The sequence below is a fragment of the Meleagris gallopavo genome, chromosome 1 (assembly GCF_000146605.3).
Source record: "Meleagris gallopavo isolate NT-WF06-2002-E0010 breed Aviagen turkey brand Nicholas breeding stock chromosome 1, Turkey_5.1, whole genome shotgun sequence".
In the NCBI taxonomy this organism is placed as follows: domain Eukaryota; kingdom Metazoa; phylum Chordata; class Aves; order Galliformes; family Phasianidae; genus Meleagris; species Meleagris gallopavo.
The window spans coordinates 123,828,071-123,849,420 of NC_015011.2; the positions used below are offsets into that span (position 1 = coordinate 123,828,071).

At 36.2% G+C, this 21,350-nt stretch overlaps 1 protein-coding gene across 8 annotated transcripts in view; it reads right to left on the reverse strand.

Annotated features, from left to right (window-relative positions):
- Positions 1-21,350, reverse strand: part of STS (steroid sulfatase) — a 128,116-nt gene that overhangs the window by 40,746 nt on the left and 66,020 nt on the right. For all 8 annotated transcript variants that reach the window (XM_010726874.3, XM_010726880.3, XM_019622460.2 and 5 more), the window contains 2 exons: positions 13,523-13,682; positions 10,743-10,864 (listed from right to left, as the gene is read on the reverse strand). In XM_010726874.3, the coding sequence (XP_010725176.1) occupies positions 10,743-10,864; positions 13,523-13,682 (282 nt within the window). The remainder of the gene's footprint in view (positions 1-10,742; positions 10,865-13,522; positions 13,683-21,350) is intronic.

The window sequence follows — 21,350 nt, forward strand, 5'->3', positions numbered from 1 at the left end:
AAAAACCAACAACAACCAGACTAGTATTCTAACTCAGACCTTTTTTCTTACTGAAGTGTTAGCTGTAAAGTATACAGAAAAAAAAAAAATCTAGAAATCCTTTTTTTTTTTTTCCTTTTTACTGTCATAAGTGCATGACACAGTATCTGACAGGAAGCCATTCATGCTGAAGTTTAAATAATACTGAATTAGCTACTTTAAATGCTTTTGCCTTTTTATGATCACTGAAACCTGTCAACCTTTCTCTGTTCACTAAGAACATTACTAATTTAGGTCAGAATATCTTGGAATCGATAGCCAAGTATGTTATGGTTGCTATTTTTATATGATGAAAGCAGTATTATATGATCACTGAAAGAAGGTCTGTGTGTATAATGTCTGAGTCAAAGGACATTTAACATGGTCTTTTGCTGGTGGAATGGCTCTCTCAGACAAAAACTGTTCTTGCATCAATTTTACTATAACTGAAGAAGTCTATTCTAAATAGAAAGCAAAAATCTTTGTGACAATAGGAAAATCTTTCTTCTCAAATCCCTTATTTCTCATCCTTTCAAAGCATTTATTTTCTGAGAATAAGTAGGAAATTGTTGTGATAAGATTTGATTTAAAAAAGGTATTTCATTGTAAGACAACAAAATGTTTCTTTGATGACAGTGATGGTCACATGGTACTATTATCTCTCCTTCTAACGGTGCTCTGCAAAAGAAGATGGTCACTTCCTAGATCAATTTTCTATTAAGTTTATCTTCTTTTGTATTGTTCAGCAATAAAAGCAAGAAACGATAACTGTTGGCATTCTTGCAGACAATGTGAATACTTACTAATCTGCACCAGCGTCCTTGGTTCACCACAAAGCAAGCAAGCAAAAGAACAGGAAACACCTACGCAAGGGTATAGGTTCCGCAAATGGGTATGACAACCACACCTGACTGTTTACTTATGAACCTATGTAACATTCATTCACGGTACATCAACGAACACAAAGAACAACTACTTTCTTATTACTTTGAAATTAATGAGTTAGAGGTAGAAAACCTACTTACGAGGCTTCAGAAAATGTATACACTGAACATTCTTTATTATGTTAGAGGGTAGAACAATGAGTAATATATTTCAAATAATAAATATTTGGAGATAGAATAGTAGAATCATAGACTATAACAAGTTGGAAGGTAACAGTGAAGATCACTGTATCCAAGCCGTGTCCCCACACAGGACCATTCAAAATTCAAACCCTGTGTCTGAGAGCATTGTCCAAATGCTTCTTGAATTCCAGCAGACTTGGTGCCGTGACCACTGCTCTTGGGAGCTTTTTTTCAGTGTCTGACCACTCTCTGGTGAAGAACCTTTTCCTAATCCCCAACCTGAACTTTTCCTCATGCAGATCCATCCCATTCTTCCCTTGGGTCTTATCACTGTTCACCAGAGAGAACTGTGTGGATAACCTGTGAAAGGTTTTCTTTCTTAAATGCTCAAAAAGGGCCAAACAAGAAAGGGACAGATTTTTTAAACAGAAGTCATATTGCCACCATTTTTAATCCAAAAGCTTTCAATTACGAACTAATGCATTTCCACTTGCTGCAGACAAAAACTAGCTTCAACTATCTACTCTTTCACTGGGAATTTGATAGCTGAAATAAGATTTTCAGATTTGTTATATAGAACATCATAGTGTTTCTCAGTTTTCAGCATCCACCCAGACTCTGTCCGCTGAATACTCTCTAATCAAAGAATCACAAAATCATAGAACTGTAAAGGCTGGAAGGGACCTCTAGAGCTCATTGAGTCCAACCCCCCAAACGTCAACATTGTGTTCACAAATGGGCATTCTTTAAGCATACAAATTCATTCCACAATTTTTAGTTATTGAGACTCAATATGATATTAATAAAAATGAAAGTAAGAATGATTCTGTAAATAATGTGATTCCTCTTTAATAACAATGCAAGCGTTACTACACTTTACAGTATGAATAACATACTCCTTTCAAGGGTAAGGAAAAATGCAAAGCATTCCTTTTCTTACTCTCACTTCTTCAGAAGTGAATATTATTTTAATTCCATCTCACATAAAAGGCAATACCTATTACAAGTCATTTTAAAATGGTACTTCTAAGCAGATCTTTCCTGCTTTGTCTTCTCTTTATTATGAACTTAACTTCTTTAGTTCTGTAGATGAACCTCTCTAAAAAAACGGATTCTGTATATTTTCCCACTTACTGGAATAAAACTTGCAAAATAGAAAATATTCCTCATTGTTTTTATTGTTTTAATTGTGTAACAACTGATGCTGCAGAAAACATTAAATACATGACTAGAAAGATGTCCTCATCCCTATATGAAGAACAAAATATCTGTCATGGAATACTGTGGAAAACTGGATGTTGGAGGGCACGGCAATATCTGGTAATCACAATAGCTATGAATTCTATAATAACATCGAAAGAATCCCTGAATGGTGAATTTGATTGCGCTGAATTTGATTGCGCTATTGTCAGCAATTGTAATTGATCCCAAGACACAAGAAACTCAGAATAAGCAATAATTGAAAGCATCCTATTTTTTAAGTGAAGCTAATTGAAAATTTTCATGAGAGCTATGCTCATATGCTCATAGGCTAGATAGAGCTCAGTTTTATGAAAACTTCCTTTCAGAGGTAATATTCTGACACATTCTCACCACCTGGGCAATGGTTTTGAATGACACATTTCTCAAACTGAATGGACTGAAGATATACCTCTGGATTGCAGTTAATGCACTTTCAAGGAGTAATATAAGCTTCAGCGTTCAGAGGAAAGTCTTTACCTAGCATTACCTTGTATTAAACATGCTATTTCAGCAAAAATCTTTGGCTAAAATATCAGATAACAGAGCATATCACCATTTAGACTTATCAGACTTTCAAAAATATTATAAGGACTTATCATTTAATAGCTTTACAGTCTTCCTGGTGATCCCTGGTACATTAGATCTCGACATTTGTAAACTGATTATTCTGTCCTTTGTAGAAGACAAGTGTGCATAGATAGATAAGATCATTTTTAATACTGTATTTATATAATAATAATAATAATTACATAATAATAATGTCCATCCTATCCTCACTTGCTGAAACAAAGATTTTTTTCATGTATACTGAAGTAAAGATTTTCAGTGAAATTCTACAGCCTTTAAAAATCATTATATATATACGATGTCCCAGTTTGATTCTATAGTCTACTGTGCCTCAGTTGAACTTGCTATAGCACATCTCTTGTTCCTTTTTTGTTTTTACTGAATGACAATTTCAGCATATGGAAGCAAATAATTCTAAAATGCCAATTTTATAGTCATTTACTAGCACAGAAATCTAGCACACAAGTCACTAAATATTTTCATAATAATGCAAACGTATTACATGTTTATATTCCTCCCTTTTCTTGGAATAAAAATAGCTTCTACTGAATAATGAAATCCATTTTGAAGTAGAAAATGTAAAGCGTTACCAGCACAGTCACTGTAGCATTTATCAGAAATATTATAGTATTTGTATTATAAGTAACAAAATATTGTGAATGTTATTACTTCTTTATAATACAAGCTGTACTGCATCAGATTTTTCAATGTTTATTAAACAGGGTTACAATATATTCCCTCCTTATCAAATTCAAATTTTGCCCACAGTCAGAATAACCTGAAAGATGCAATAGTTCCCTTCAGCTGAAGATTTGCACTGTATCTGATGAATTTTCTCCTTATAATTAAGTTGTCATAGCAATGCATTTTTAATAGTACTGATTCATAGGCCACTAATATGCTAGAGACAGAGCTCTTGATATTTTTTAGCATTCAGTTAGGCTAAATTATAGCTTTAGCAAGTACACAAGTATCAGTCTATCTGCACTAGCAGAAGAATGTGTGATAAGAGTTAAATTATGCCAAAGCATTATCTGATACACACAACTAACAGAGCTCTATACGAAACTCTGGACATCTCAGCTTAAGAAATTCAAGGCAGAACTTATACCTGATTTGTTTTAAATTTGAATGTTGATGACTAAAAACCCTAAGTAATTACACCAGACTAAGCAGAATGAAAAGCTAATTTTTTTTCTTCACATCTGCTGCTTTTGTATATTGGTACTTACATGGTGCACCAGGAAATTGTGGAGAATATGCACTGAAAATGGAAAATCACAGTACTTTGCTGACACTGCTTTAAGATCTTCCAATATGTACATAAGCAATTACAGATATATGTCAGGTTTCAGAGTAACAGGAAGTCATCTTCCAATAATTTGGACTGTATGTGTTTATTGTTTTCAAGGCCTTATCACAAGTGTTAGGGTTCATGTGTCTATGAGGCTTCTGCAAATCCTTTGATATGGTCCCTCATCACATCCTTCTCTCTAAATTGGAGAGGTGTGGATTTGAAGGATGGACTGTTTGATGGATTAGGAACTGGCTGGCTGGATGCAGCCAAAGGGTTGTGCTCAATGGCTCTGTATCAGGATGGAGGCTGATCACAAGCGGTGTCCCTCAGGGGTCTTGGGACCGGTGCTCTTCAACATCTTTATTAACAACATAGATGATGGTATTGAGTGCATCCTCAGCAAGTTTGTAGATAACACCAAGCTGAGTGCTGCAGTTGATACAATGGAAGGAAGGGAAGCCATCCAGAGGGACCTGGATAGGCTGGAGAAATGGGCCCATGAAAACCTATGAGGTTAAATAAAATCAAGTGCTGGGTGCACTTGGGTCAGGGCAATCTCAAGTATTTATAAAAGCTGGGGGAAGATCTCCTTGAGAGCAGCCCTTGGAGAAGGACTTGGGGGTCCTGGTAGACGAGAAGCTGTACATGAACAAGAAGTGTGTACTTGCAGCCCAGAAGGTCAATTGTGTTAAAAAAGGGGTGGCCAGCAGGGAGAGGGAGGTGATTGTCCCCCTCTACTTGGCTCTTGTGAGGTCCCATCTGGAGTACTGCATCCAGGACTGGGGCCCCCGGTACAGCAAGGACGTGGAGCTCTTGGAGTGGGTCCAAAGGAGGGGCACTAAGATGATCAGAGGGCTGGAGCATCTCTCCTATGAGGAAAGGTTAAGGGAACTGGGATTGCTTAGCTTGGAGAAGAGAAGGCTCCGGGAAGACCTCACTGTGACATTTCAATGATTGAAGGAAGCAAATAAACAGGAGGGGAAATGGCTGTTTATGAGGGTGGATAGTGATAGGACAAGGGGGAATGGTTTTAAACAGACAGGGGAGGTTTAGGTGAGATATTAGGAGGAAGTTTTTCACACAGAGGGTGGTGACGCACTGGAACAGATTGCCCAAGCAGGCTGTGGATGCCCTATCCCTGAAGACATTCAAGGTCAGGCTGGATGTGGCTCTGGGCAGTCTGGTCTACTGGTTGGTGACCCTGGACATAGCAGGAGGGTTGAAATTACAGAATCACAGAATTGTAGGGGTTGGAAGGGACCTCTAGAGATCATCAAGACCAACCCCCCTGCCAAAGCAGGTTCCCTACAACAGGTCGCACAGGTAGGCGTCCAGGCGAGACTTGAATATCTCCAGAGAAGGAGACTCCACAACCTCCCTGGGCAGCCTGTTCCAGTGCTCCGTCACCCTCACCGTGAAGAAGTTCTTACGCACATTCGTGCGAAACTTCCTATGCTGCAGCTTATGTCCGTTTCCCCTCGTCCTGTCTCCACGTACCACTGAAAAGAGACTGGCCTCACCGCTATGGCTGCCACACCTCAGATATTTATAAACCTGGATCAGGTCCCCTCTCAGTCTTCTTTTCTCAAGGCTAAACAGACCCAGGTCACTTAGCCTTTCTTCATAGGGGAGATGCTCCAGGCCCTTCACCATCTTTGTGGCCCTCCGCTGGACTCTTTCCAAGAGATCCCTGTCTTTTTGTACTGGGGAGCCCAGAACTGGACACAGTACTCCAGATGAGGCCTTACGAGGGCAGAGTAGAGGGGGAGGATCACCTCTCTCGACCTGCTGGACACGCTCTTCTTAATGCACCCCAGAATGCCATTGGCCTTTTTGGCTCATGGCCAACCTATCATCCACCATGACGCCCAGGTCCCTCTCTGCAGAGCTCCTCTCCAGCAGCTCATCCCCCAGCCTGTATTGGTGCATGCAATTATTCCTCCCTAGGTGTAAGACCCTACACTTGCTTGTGTTGAACCTCATCCAGTTTCTTACTGCCCAGCTCTCCAGCCTGTCCAGGTCTCGCTGAATGGCAGCACAGCCTTCAGGCGTGTCAGCCAATCCTCCCAACTTCATATCATCAGCAAACTTGCTGAGGGTGGCCACTATCCCCTCATCAAGGTCATTGATGAAGATGTTGAACAAGACCGGACCCAGCACAGACCCCTGGTGGACACCACTGGTCACAGGTCTCCAGCCAGACTCTGCACCACCAACGACGACCCTCTGCGCTCTGCCAGTCAGCCAGTTCTCAACCCACCTCACTGTCCACTCGTCTATCCCACACTTCCTCAGCTTTGTTAAGGATGTCGTGGGAGACAGTATCAAACGCCTTTCTAAAATCAAGGTAGACTACATCTACCGCTCTTCCCCCATCCACCCAGCATGTGACAGCATCATAGAAGGCCACCAAGTTGGTCGAGCACGACCTGCCCTTGGTGAACCCATGCTGACTTCTCCTGATAACCTCCTTTTCTCCCAGTTGTCTGGAGATGGTATCCAGCACAAGCTGTTCCATCACCTTTCCAGGGACGGAGGTGAGGCTGACAGGCCTATAATTACCCGGAAAGTGGATGATCATTGTAGTCCTTTTCAACCCAGGCCATTCTGTGTGAGAAGCACACCTGCTGAAGTCAGACTTTAGAAACATGCAAGCAGGGAAAGGTATGCAAATACTATAAATTTTACCTACACCAAATTTCTCTGTCTCATATTATATAGCCAAAAGGATTCAAAAATAAAGCCAAAAGAATTTTTCATTTTTTTACTGAAGGACAGCAGAAATCTAACAACATCAAATATAGAGTTATTAAGCTAATTGTGGAGTGATGCAGGCAACAGAAGACTGATTGACTAAGCAGAACTCTTGTTCCCCTCTCACTCCCTGGTGTATGCAGACCAGTTTTCAATTTTTCCTTAGGATCAAAGCTAAACCTATGCTTTACTATCTAGGGGAAAAAAAAAGAAATATACAAGCTGAGGCTGACATACAAACGAAGACTTTCCTGAAGAAAAAAAAAGAAAATTAAGAAATAATGAGAATATAAGCAGTAATAAATGTTTATGGGAAATATATGTTCTTTTTCTATATGTTTAGAATAAGTTGCACTTTAATTAATAAAAAATAACATATTCCTTAGCAGTTACAATCATAGAATTGCAGAATCCTTAGCTTTGGGAAGGATCTTTAAAGGTCATCTAGTCCAAATCCCCTGAAATGAATGGGGACAGCCATAGCTAGAACAGGGTGCTCAGCGCCTGGTCCAGCCTGACCTGGAAAGTCTCCTGGAATGGGGCATCCACTACGTCTCTGGGCAACCTGTTCCAGTGCTCACCATAAAAGACTTTTTCCTCACATCCAACCTAAGTCTCCCCTTTTAAATCTGAAACCGTTTCTCCTTGTCCTGTCACCACAGACACTGCTAACAGTTTGTTCCTTCTTTCCAAAAGCTCCCCTTTAGATATTGAAAGGTTGCTATCAGGTCGCCTTGGAGCCTTCTCTTCTCTATGCTGAACAGCCCCAGCTCTTTCAGCTTGTCCTTGTAAGAGACGCAATCCATCCACTGGATCATTTTTCTGGCCCTCCTCTGAATGCTCCCCAACAGCTCTATGCCTGTCTTGTACTGAGGACATAAATCTGGATGCAGTACTTCAGGTGAGACCAGACCACTGCAGAGTAGACGGGCAGGATCATCTCCCTTAGCCTGCTGGTCACACTTCTTTTGATCATAAATTCTTAAGTTCTCTTTTCTGCATTGCTGTTTTGTGATTAAAAAAATACACTTATTAAGAGAAATTACATATGTGATGAAGAAGGGACCATCAATCTGTAATGTAGTCAGTCAATTGGGTTCTTCTAATAATGGTCTAGACCAGTGCAGAAGATAGTCCAGTGGTACATCCTTATTAGGGGTCCTAACAATCCCTAGCTGGGATTATTCATTCCACATAGTCACAATGTCTTCCACTAAACTTTGTGAGAGGCTTCAGTCCTAGTGAGAGGCAGAGTTGGTCAGCGTTTGGCCCATATGTACAGGCATAATCAATAGGCTGCATGTTTTTATACAGTTTCAAAGTAGTTGAAATCAGTGTAGTTAACTATCTAGGAAATACAGCCCTAGAAAAACACAAGTCTTCCATGGTCTAAAAGACTTCTTACAGTAAACAGAAAGAGACAATAATAGTTCCCGATGTTTTTCTCAATAATTTGCTGTTTTATTCTTACATAAGGTATAATTTTCAAGACTATTCTTAAGAATATTAAGTATCTGCTTCTGCTAGTCCTTTGTGAATTGAGTTCTGTTTATTTGATCACAGTCATTGGAAAGACACAACTATCGGATGTGAGATGTTGCAGCCATTTCTGGATACTGGAAAATGTGTGTGCTCATAGAAGAATGTGGAACTTATTAGGCCACAAGATATGTAAGACATGGATATATCTAGACATAGGAAGGATGAGCAGATCTACCTTAATACTGAAGCCTTATATACTTGAAATTGATCATACTTTAGCTGAGGTTAAATGAAAACTGCTTAATTATCCAGCCTATTCTTAATGAAAGTAGATTCATCTGCTTTCTTGGATGTGTTCCTAAGTATATTGAATGAGCTGTTGCTACAGGATACTTCTAGTTTAAGTCTTTGTTGCTTGGAAAAAACTCTTCCAAAGTTTGAATTAAATGACTGAAATAATGGCTTCTCAAAAAAAAAAAAAAAAAGCTGTTTTCATTTTTCATACACGAAAATATAATGTCACTTGGTATTTGCAGAAATTGTGCCTGTCAATGAACTCTGTGATCAGGTGTGGAAAAAAAAAAAGAGCTGTGGAGAAAGACTACAGAACAACTAATACACTAACTAGTAACATATTACACTTTGAGCTTTTCAATTACTTCATGTTGCTGAGATATCAGAAGAAAAAAACAATCATACTCATTTTTCCACGAGTACTCACAATGCTGATAGTATCAGGGTGCATGCAGCTGTAATGCAAGTATATTTGTCTCTATACAACAATAACACACGAGAGAGAGATAAATAGGCACAAAACTTTAGCTTACTGCAATAAATACATTTAAAAATATGATTGTATTGTCTACATTGAAAAGATATTTCTGAAGATCTGAGGTTGAACAAGTAAAACTGAAGGAGAACAATTCTATGGGTCAGATACAAAAGAAAGCAGAAATAAATATTGAACTATTGTTTATTCTCAAACTATATAATAGGCTGACAAAATGTGATTCCATTCTGAAATATGCCAGTCTTATGACAATGTTATTGCCAGATTCTGAATAGGCTTTATGATTCACTTGCTTTGGAGGAAGGATATAAGGAAAATCACACTCTAAACTGTTTTCCCTCAGTAAACAAAATAGACTAGTCCCTCATCATCGCTCCCCTTCATTTCTCATTAAACTCCCCTTCAGTGATTAACAAAGTTGATCCTTTGCTCAGATAAGGGGTTACTTCGTCTCACAAATGCGTACTAGTGAGAAAAAACTTCTGCCTGCCTGGAGCTCTGCCTATGTCTCTCTGAAGCAGAATAGTTACATCCAACCACAGATAAAAAAAATGACCCTAGATAAACACATTTTCCTATTGTTTTGTTCTTCCTTATGATTACTCATCAAATGCAAGATGTATAGGCAAAGTTGTAATAAATACAAAACACTGATGTAGCTTTTTTTTTTTTTTACTTTAAGTGCTTTGGAAAATAACTTAATTTGTAGAATTAAAATGAGTTGGAAAATTGGTCTTATTGGTCATCTGCAGGCTTACACTCTACCTTAGTCTTGAAACTAGAAAAAGGGAAAATATTACGTATAACAGTTATCTTAACCAAAAATGCTACATCAAAGAGTTGTTTCAAATCTTCAATTTTTAAGCAGTAATATAAGTAACTTTGAATGTTTACTGATATGTGAAAAACACACAGTTAATTTCATTCAGTCCTGAGATTTTTATGGGAAGGGAAACATGCTCTAATTATTTTGGACAATGTTATCAGAAATAGTGAGCTTTCGGTTAAGAAGGAGAGGATAAGTAGGCAAGGCTTTATTTAGTTCATAAAAAGCATGAAAAGGTTATGTATAATCCTGAATTAAATTACTGAATAATGACTATGACTCAATGATACTTCCATACTTCATTATTTCAGTAGTAAAAATGGCCAGGCTGGCATCATACTCAAGCTGTTACTCAGCAAGACATCCTATTATCTGTATATTTTTAGACAGATGTAACAGTTAACCTTGACTACTTTGTTCTGAAAAACAGACTATCTTTCAGGCAAATTTAAAAAATAGATTGCTATATTGTCTTCGAATGTAATATTAATGCACAGCAGTAAGTAAATGTAAGACAGTGAAATGGCTCTGTAAATAGGTGTATTTTAGCAAATGAAAAGTGAAAAAAATAATGAAGAATGGTTAAATATTTTAAGCAATTTATTTGTTACTATAGTCGCAGGCTTTTTCATTATTCTTTTTGAGATGCAATAATAATTATATTAAATATTTAAAGTTTGAATAGGTGAGGTTACTTACTGTTTCCTGGATGCCAGCGCACTGCATTTAAATATGCATTACAGTAATGGAAGAGAAATTCATGCTTCGACCGGATAACTTTCCCTTGAAGTAAAGGCATCAGATCATGTCCATCAATAATTCTGAATAATAAAGCATTTCAAATTCAGAAGAATAATCCAAACTTCCCCTTTTTGTGAAGATATTATAACTGTGCATTTTCATGTCTCGAAATTTACCTCTCATGATTTGAATGGTTACTTCCAATTGATCCTTTTGGAAAACCTTCAAGTGCACTTCCTCTTTGATTTCTACATTATTTAAAGAAACATTATTTTTATATTTTGCCACTAGGAATGATTGCTTCTTCCTCCCACTTTTTTCTTGCTGAGAATGAGATCAGACATACGTGTGTAAACTGCTAAAACATAGCCCTCTGCATGTAAATATATAGCTGCTCAAGTTGCTTGGAATTAGTCTGGTTGAAGTAACAGCTAAGACCAGACAAATCTCTGCTACACTGTGCTTGCATTCCCTGAAGCAGTGGTAATAACTGTGTTCAGTAAATTACGAATACCAGAGTTTAACGCAGAACTAGTGATTTCAAAGTTGAAAATTAACTATGTATAAGTGTTTATCAACAACATATAAACACACACACAAGTACACATGCACACACAAATACAAGGGCTGTTCCAAAGATAATGTCTCCTAATTTATTATATTGGGCCACAATGCCAGAAGCAAATGTTGGTAGTATGGCAGTACCTTCCTGCCAATATTCTATTACATTTTGTTGCTCTGCAACAGCAGGGGGGTAGTCTGACAAAATGGTATCTGACATGGAAGTGCATATGAAGCAAATGTGTGTAATTTAATTCCTCCATGCAGAAAAAATAGCTCCTACTGACATTTATCAACACTTGCTGAATGTTTATAGAGACCAAACAGTAGATGTGAGCAGAATGAGGTGGTGGGTAGCATGATTCAGCAGTGGCAATAGCAACTGTGAGTCACCTCTGTTGGTACAGATTTTTATTCAAGCAGCATGCAGGCTTTTGACCATTGCTAGTGGTTATAACTATGTTTAAAAATAGTGTTTTGTAGCTTAAAATTTGCTCAAATAGTGTTATTGTGGTCTTTGTATCTTTTGCAATATGAAATATGAAAATAAATAGGAGGCATTACTTTTTGAGCAATACATGTATAAATTATCTTTCCGCTGCTGGACAACATTGATGATATTTTGAAAAAGTATGTCAATTTGCATTGAAATGCAGTTATATAACAATCAAGTCAGTCAAATGTTTCCATAAACTAAGCTAATGAATTGCAGGAATCAGCTGATGAGAGAGAAATAACAATCTGCATTTAATACTTTGTGTGAATTACAAATTTTACAAGAAGTTTCACATGAAGTTCATTTGTGCAGGTATACAGATCAGCAGGTAAGTATTTTTTTAAACATTTTGATCAATATTTTGTAAAAAGATTTTATAAACTCTTAAATATCTAAATACCTGTCAATTTTCATGACTATATAAGATCTGTTTCATAACTACTACAAGATGGGCACAAATTCCACTTTCTTAAGCCTTGATCTAGATTTAACTGTGAAATTCTTGGCAGCAAGGGGATACATTTTCAATTTGTGATGTTTTCTTCTCTGAGTTATTCACTCTGGTTTTGCCCCTGCAAGCCTGGCCAGTGTAAAGCTGAGAGCAGGACAGATTCATGTCTAGTGCATACACCTTGTTCTACAGATTCTTGAAGGAGAAAAAGTTTCCAGTAATATATCTCTAGTAGTCTTGTATAAAGTATAGCCCACATTTGCTAGTTTTATGAAAATATATAAGCCTGAGACTTTACTCAAGAAATATTAAAATGAAATGCATAAGATCTGCCCTCATTTAGAATCGTCTGAACTGCTTAGGTTTAACAGAGTTCCTGTTTGTAAGGGATGTCTCAGTGCAAGTCTGACTAATTTTTCATGTTCTACATATGTCCTGCCCTGCCATTTCCTGCACACACTCCATGAATCATCATTAGCAGAGTGGCTCCTGGCTGATCTACCTCATGTGGATTCTGGATGCTTTGTGCTCAAAAGTTGTTTGTGTGTGGCAGATGTATTCAAAGCATAAGTGTAGCAGCATCTACCTACATATTGGAGTTGGATGGCAGCAGAATTTAGGTGGGTGCACCTTTCTGATGAGAATGGATATCTCCTGAAGAAAATAAAACATGGGGATGTGGGAGTGTCTGTAAAACATCTTAGGAAGTTTGAAAGTCTTATGGAGTTTCTCATCAGACTACCGGACACTCTGAAGAGATTATTTTTATTCATTTGGTAGAGAACAATAAATTGAATGAAAAGCATAGGTAGCATTTTGAAGTGACTTGCTATTCTAAGTAGGTGAAGTTTAACTCATAAAGTTAAAATAATTTAAACTTGTATGTCCCTTTTCTATCATCTTCAGTCATATAGAGCAAAACTTTTTCTGATACATTTGTTTTTGCTTTTTGGTAAATAATTGCTCTTGGTATTCTCTCACCCTGTAGTTGTTCAGTACTTCTTTCCTCTCCTGCAAGCTTACCACACTGGATGACATAACTGTATTGTAATGCTCTGAACTAGCCACAGAGCTGATCTTTACAAGTGATATCAACAAAAGAAAACAAAACCAAAAACCAAAAATCAACAACAAAAAAACCCCCACCCAAAACAGTTACAAAAAAAAGTAAGGGAAATATTAGTGCTCGATACTGAGTTCTAGCTGTTTATAACTACCGAGTACACATACCTGTCATAGGGTAACTGTGCCCCTGCAAGTTTGACAATGGTAGGAAAAATATCCATGTTACTCGTTGGATCATCAATATAAGTGCCAGCCTGAATCACTCCAGGCCAACGGAGAAGCCCTGGCACACGAATACCTCCTTCCCAGTTAGTTGATTTTCCACCTAAAAAAGAAAGTGTTTGATAAGACACCAATTTCTTCTTAGAAAAATAGCACACAACTCCACAAGATACCATTTATAGCTATCTATGTAGTTTTTCATTAAATGCATTTTAACTTGCTCGGTATAGTGAACTAGATTTCCCACCTATGATCAGAAACTTTCCTATAGTAAATCTATTATTATATATTAGACAGAGCTTATAAACTGTATTTAGTTATAATAAATAAACAAATAATGGTCGTGGAAAATAAAAAGGCAGCTTGCAGAAATCCTCATAGAAAATTTGATCTAGTAAATGAATATTACAGATATATGCTAACTAAAAAAACAGGAACCAAAATAAATTGAAGTATGACTCAGTCATACTTCAGAAAATATATATATTTTATTAAAATGGTGTCAAAAGTTTTCAGTTAGAATAATAATTTAAATATGTTACAGAACTCTCTACATAAATGAACTAGTAAGAAATTTGCTACAATGATAACAACAATAGAAATAACTGAAAGAAATGGAATACGTGTGTTGAAATTACATCGCTGTGTGAAGCCAACAGTAACTCATGGTTCAAATATTACACGTCTATATTTCTTGTTTCTCCCTTTTCAAGTAAAAATAAATTGATTAATAAAACAAAATATCATAATGAAGTGTTTGAATAGTTCTGTTTCCTCAGTGGCTTAGAACTTCAATGCACCAGGATTTTCAGATCTTCATTGTCAAGACCAGGCCATACATACTGTCTTGACTTCTCCGTGATTTTTTCCATTTCTGCACTGGATGATTCAGAATGGATATTTCTTTTCCTACAATTTTTTCATTGCTTAATAATAAGATGTCAACTTCATAGCTGTTTATGTAGAGAGAGTTTTGTGGCTGAAATCTTTTAGCTTGTGATTTTTTTGTTATAATACGCTACTGTGTATTTTCTTCATAGGTTTCGTGAAAACATGTATTGCTGAATATATTATATAGTATAAAATGTCCAGGAAAACATAATTAATTATTGTTCTGACATTAAAAAAATAAACTTTTTAATATACAACACTACAACAAGCAAAAATCTTAGTGTAAGCTGTTCTTGGAAATCAGAGCGTGTTATGATTTCAACAAGGCTATTCTTTTAAGACCAGTCTTAAATATCATCTTCTGTCATTGAATCAAATGTAATTTCTCACCACAAAGTATACGGGTATCTATTCTAAATGTTAGAAATTAGATGTAAAGATTATTTCTGTTTAAATTATTGTTAAAGGAAAAGGGACTTCTAAAATAACTATCCAAAGAAAATGTAGATTTAAATTTATAAAGATGTTATTTGGTTATTTGGCTTTAAATCCCTACCATTTAGCAGAAGGAAGTATGCCATATATTTAATACTGTTAGTTCAAAAACCAGATAGATGTCAAGAAACTTTGTTCAACTTTGTACAAAAGATATCTCTACCTCTCCATGTACAACAGTTATTTGTACTTTAAAAGTAAGTTGGACATTTTATGTTACTCAGCAGGAAAGTGTCAAGGTTAATATCTCAACTGACTTATGAATCACAGTAAATCCTACTGAGCAGGAGTACTTAAGTCTGAACATGAATCCAGGAAAAGGATATTAAATTATAGATGTTTGCAAATTAAGATATTTTTTTCTGTGAAAATTTATCCTAGGGAGGTGATGTACCGAGATGAAACGGATCCTAGTTCAGTGTAAATATAACAAGAGCTTGTTGGCTGTACAATATGGAGAAAATCCTGAGACAGTACCTACCTTCTAAAGGTAATTTTAATTGCTATGCTCCTCCTACTTCTGCATATTTGTCTGAACCTAGTAACAGTGTTTTGTAGATTGGACTGTTTAAACAAATTCTATGTTTATTGTTGTTTTGATCTTTGTCTTGTGTAATCTGAAGTAATTTCAAGGTAAGAGTTGAAACCCATTCCCACACACACTGTAACTTCTAAACCCAAGATACTGGATAACTTTTAGAGCTACTAAATTCACAGCACAATTTTCCTGAATCATTTTGGAGATAAAAAACTTAAAAATAACCCCAGCACAAACAGAGTGCTCAGCAAACTGCCTGCCTACTGTGAGATACAAAAAGCAAAAATGGACTCCACAGTAGGACTATCTCCTTGTGTACTTCTATGAAGAAGAGACTGTTTTCCTTTGAAAAGACTAACTGGAGCATAATTTTTTTATAACTCTAGAGGATATAGAAAAATAGCAAGGAATTAGTGCAGGAATGACAGGGTTAATAAGAAAGACTGTATTCTATTACCTAAACTTTGTTTAGTGAGATCACTAGATTTATTTGAAATGAAGTATGAAAATTTTGATACATGTTGTCTTTAAAATTGTAGCTGTTACATGTTGTTCAAGCTATCTGCTTTTATATCAAGGTTTCACATTGATGCTTGAAACATGAAGCAAACATTCAAACAGCTGAAATATTAAAAGAAAAATAAAAATTCCAAAAAAGGTCATTATGTAAAAATAAAATTTCTTGCTATTCCAAAATCTAGCTCATTAGTTTTCTATTTTGCTTGGAGTCAGCAACACTGAAACAGAGAAAAGACAGCAACTTAGCAGTCTGTATGCCTGGCAAACTCTAGACAAAGTAGCAATATTTTATTTTTCTTCTTTTAAATTATTCTAAAAATGTTTTTAAAACAGCATAAAACACTCCAGGCTGTATTTTCATGCTTAGCTATCTAAGCTCTCTGAATAGCTGTGTCCTTTAGTGTTTTATTGAACAACAGCCTACATTTACCTTTTTCTGAGAACTGCAGGAGCAGACAAGCAATGGACATAACTCTCTGCAGTCATCCACAACATGATCTCAAATTTCCATTTTAACCACATCTCAAATCTTAGCCATAAAAATACCTCTTTTTCCCCTCCCTCTGGTTTAAATTGACTGCTATTATCTAACTCTGGGACTAGAGCTTGTATGAAAGTTGATATACAAAAGAGAACTCTGTGGTATATCGCTACTAATATTTTGAATGATGCATGATGAAAAGTATTTAAAAGAATTTTTTTTAGATCATTTGGATTATAACTATGCTACCCTTACATTCCTTCTTGAATTTATATAAAAATAAACCCTTCAAAACATATTTTCTTGTGAATGAAAATACAAGGAAATTAATTGTTTGCCTGCCTGCTTGTTGTAGACTTTCCACTACAAATATTGATAATCAGATCTGGTTATTATTGTTTATTTTACAAAAGTATCAAATAACTATTTGTTTTCACTTGCATGCATACTCATTATTACACTGATTTTTAATCCTTTTTTTTTTTGTACTTCTTTTGTTAATTTTCAACTTGAATTGTTCCTTTAGAAGTGAAACCAATAAGATACAGATTATATGGACGTATTATCATCTTCATCTTTCTTCTAAATAAGTAAAATTCTCCCTCAAGATATTTTCTGTTTCAGTCAAAATTACAAGATGGCTGGATTATTAAAAAAAATAATAATTGGACCACTTCAGAGAATGGAAGAATACAGCACATTGGAAACAAATTCAATGCCTGCACTTATTAAAGTCAAAAGAGAAACTTCAACTAATATTACTAAATATTTATTAGCACTGTTTCTGCAGCCAAAATAAGGGTCAATTTGATTTCTCTGTGAATTACAGAAAGGAAAAGGTTTACTAATAGCATAAACACTGCTGAATGAACTGGTTACTGCAGAATAGTGAAAATGCATCAATATCAGTAAAAATATCAGCTAATTCTTTTCACTGTTCTGTGTTTAGCACTCACAGACCTATAATAGATGTCATTTGAAAATACGGGGTTTTCTGGAGGATTCCAAAGGAACTGATGGGCCTAAAGGATGCAAAGGACTTATTGGTCAAAGAGGTTCATGTGGAATTGACACATTTCTAAGAGAAAGTAGGAAGATAAGCTAGGAAAAAGTATATAATCAAGTGTGCACCTAACAATCATTCAGAAGAATCATTCAATCATGCTGGGCAGAAGATCTTACTAAAATAGTCATTCAATTTTTGCTACAGAAGCTGTATCTACATTTAAATCTTCTAAAGATCCATGACAAGGACCTTCAAGAAAAGTTTCAAGAATATTAAATATGGGCTAGGGGACCAAAAGTTGTCATGAATCAAAATCTGACTAACAGTTGGGGAAAAAAAAATGTAGAACAGCTTATGAAAAATGCTACTCTTTACTATGTCCTCTATTATTTTAATACATTTACTTCAATATCGGAACTGGAGAGAGTTGTAAAACTGAACAAAATCTACATGTGACACAGTGTATCACCGATTTGTGAAATTCAGGAGAAAAGATAATGGACTTCTTGCCAAGTGGAATGAAGAAGAAAAAAGATGCAAGTTCAAATTCTATATGAATATTTGCAGCACAATTGAAATTATAGAAAAAATAATTGAGCTAGAGTCTATGCTCAATTATTCATACAATAAGCTTAGCTGTACATACAATAAAATGGACCTATGCTAAGTCTAATGTTTAGAGCACACTTGTAATCAATATAATAAAAAGATAGCAGGTGGGATACAAAATGAAGTTGCTAATAGAAAATTTTAAATAGATAAATGAATATTCATGTAATAATATAATATTCATGGAAAACATGAAAAGGCTATTTCAAGAGAATGTATTGTACAATTAAAAATATTTCACAGAAGAGAAAAAAAAAAAAACAACAATAAGAAATTAGGGGCAAGGGACAACACATCAATCAAAACAGAGCAGACACTAACAGACAATACTTTTCCAAATGAAGCATTAAGGGGAAAGAGGCACAATAAAAATATAGAAAAGAGAGGTAAGGTAAGGAAGATATAATAGCTTATTACTTCTTTATCAAACAAGAAATATTACACTTCAAGGAGATGTTTAATGGAATCTGAAATTGTCCCACTTCAAAACAGTAACTGTCTTCTTCAATATGGATTTCATTGCTAAAGAATTTAAACTCAAAGTGGATCTTCATACTTATATGATGAAAAATTGTAATAGTTAATGCTAAAAGCCTTTCTACAATCGTAATTGTCAAGATTTGTGTCTAAAACCAAGGTCATACTGGAAGTCTTCTCTGAAGAAGAGAAGCACAGCTCCTGCATCTTCCTCTGAGGCTTCTGGTTTTGACATCTGTCAGAAAAAGGCAACTGGAAAGAGGGCCCACTGTTTTAATCAATCACTTCCATATTACCTCATAATATCTTCTAAAAAAAAAAGATACTGGAAAATCACACTAGGTATAAACTAGTTAAACACCATGTTACTTCTGGTTTCTAATTTCAAGAGATATCCAAATTTACAGTGATCTTTCCACAATCAGGATCTAGACTAATAATAACCTCAAATAATATTTTTTGGCATTCAGTCTTGCAGTGAAAGCCTAATTCTCCAAACCCCTCTTAAATTTTATTATTGGTGCTGATTTGGCTGGATATCAAGACAAATTAGTGAGTACAAGTTGTGGGGATCTGTTGAGATCTTTTGATTTAGGGCAGTACAATTATTGCTGAATATAGTATACCAGCTTTGACAAGAGGGTTAAGTGTCTTGATTCATACTCACATTCAGGTAGAACTCATATACAAAAAGGTAAGTAACTAAGATTATCTAGCAAATGCAGGGAGAAAAGGCACAAATGTCTCCCAGTTTTGCAAATGAATAAAGCTCCTAGTGCATGCACACATAACCACAAGCAAATAGGGATTGTTCTTTTATTTTTTCAGTCACACTGTTACAACAGTGCCTGAGACTTACATACTTCACAGGTCTGTTTTTCTCTAATTCTATCAGAGATGTATAAAGCCTTAACACCTGATGGCAAATATGAATAAATCTTTATGTATGAAAATTGCTTATTACTCAATCAATTGATAGTATCCACTTCAGGTCTTCTCCAAATTATTCTTAATATACTTGTTAAATTGAGAATTGATACAGAGATGGAAACAGTGAACTGTATTTTAAAACTGAAAATATATACTCAGCTGATTGCATAGGTCTTAATTTCTTTTATTTTGTTAAGAATCTCTCTCATACAACTATTGTTTCTTACATAGCAATTATTTTTTTTCGTAGTACATTGCAGTACTTCCAGTATAGCATAAGGGGCAACTGCAAGCCTTGTTATAATTCATTTTGAAATAAAAGGCATACTATTCCCAAGATAACCCTATCAATCAGATTTTTATTAATTCAGATAAGATCTATTTCAAATTGCTCTCTGTTCTGTAAGTATGAATACAAAATTCTGCAAAGCTTAATAGAAAATACTCCATTCAATCAGACTATTCCTCAGGAAGGCATATTCCCCAGTGTATTTGTCTTTCTTTCTCATCATCATTTATCCTCTGTCTTATGTCTGGCATCCTAGAAGGGAAATAATTTTTAGAGCTTCTAAAACACCTCAGGCTGTGCCTTCAGCTACAAATATGTAACCATATGGTTCCTTAATTACTTAAAGCACCATGTAAGGCTTATGTGCTAATGTTTAAGATAGATTTTACTGTGGTGTTAACCCAAGGGAATCCACATGATACTCTGTAACCTCATGACTTCGGCATTACTTGTTTTGCTTGTATAGCAATTCTTTTGTACCTCTCTTAAAATCCAAGAGTAATTTTTCAGGAAGATGCCTGCTGACTAAAAAGAGTGGAGTCCTTTCACTTGAAAACTTCACTGTGCTGTTATTGCTTACTCTATATATCTTTCTTCCTTTGTGCAGTTTTGCAGATGTTAAAAGACAGATTCACCAGAGGATCATGCTGCCATCCAGAGGAACCATGATGGGATGGAGTAATTGGCTAACTGGAAACTCATGAAGTTCTGCAAAGGGATGTGCCAAAACTGCCTCTGTGGAGAAATCTGCTGTGCTCTTGCACCAGGAAAGGCTAGGGACCAAACATCTTTGCAGATAAATATCTGCAGATCCTTGTACATGACAAACTGAATATGAGGTAGCAGTGTAGAATTGGGGCAATGAAGGCTAACAATATCTGTGGCTGCAGTAGGAAGAATGTTGATAGAAGGTCAAGACCTGTGATTTTTTCACTCTTTTCAGACCTGATGAGACATGCCTGAAATGTTGATATCAGTGCTGTGATCACCAGTACAGAAGAGATATGGACACGGAGTGAGTTCAAAGGTGAGCCATGAAAAAGATAATGTAGTTTAATCACAGAATTGCTCAGGTAGGAAAAGACCTTAAAGATCATCAAGTCCAACCAAAACCTAACCATACTACCCTAACGACCCTCTGCTAAATCATGTCCCTGAGCATCACATCCAGACCGTTTTTAAACACATCCAGGGATGGTGACTCAACCACCGCCCTGGGGAGCCTATTCCAGTGCTTAACAACCCTTTCTGTAAATAAGTTTTTCCTGATATCCAACCCAAGCTTACCCTGGTGTAACTTGAGGCCATTTCCCCTCGTCCTGTCATCTGTCACCAGTGAGAAGGGATCAACTCCGCTCTCGCTGTAAGCATCTTTCAGATATTGGAAGAGAGCAATAAGGTCTTCCATCAGACTCCTTTTCCCCAGATTGAACAGTCCCAGTTCCTTCAGTCTCTCCTCGTAGGGCCCTCCAAGCCCTTCACAAGCTTTGTTGCCCTTCTCTGGACCTGCTCCAGCACCTCCATGTCCTTTCTGTA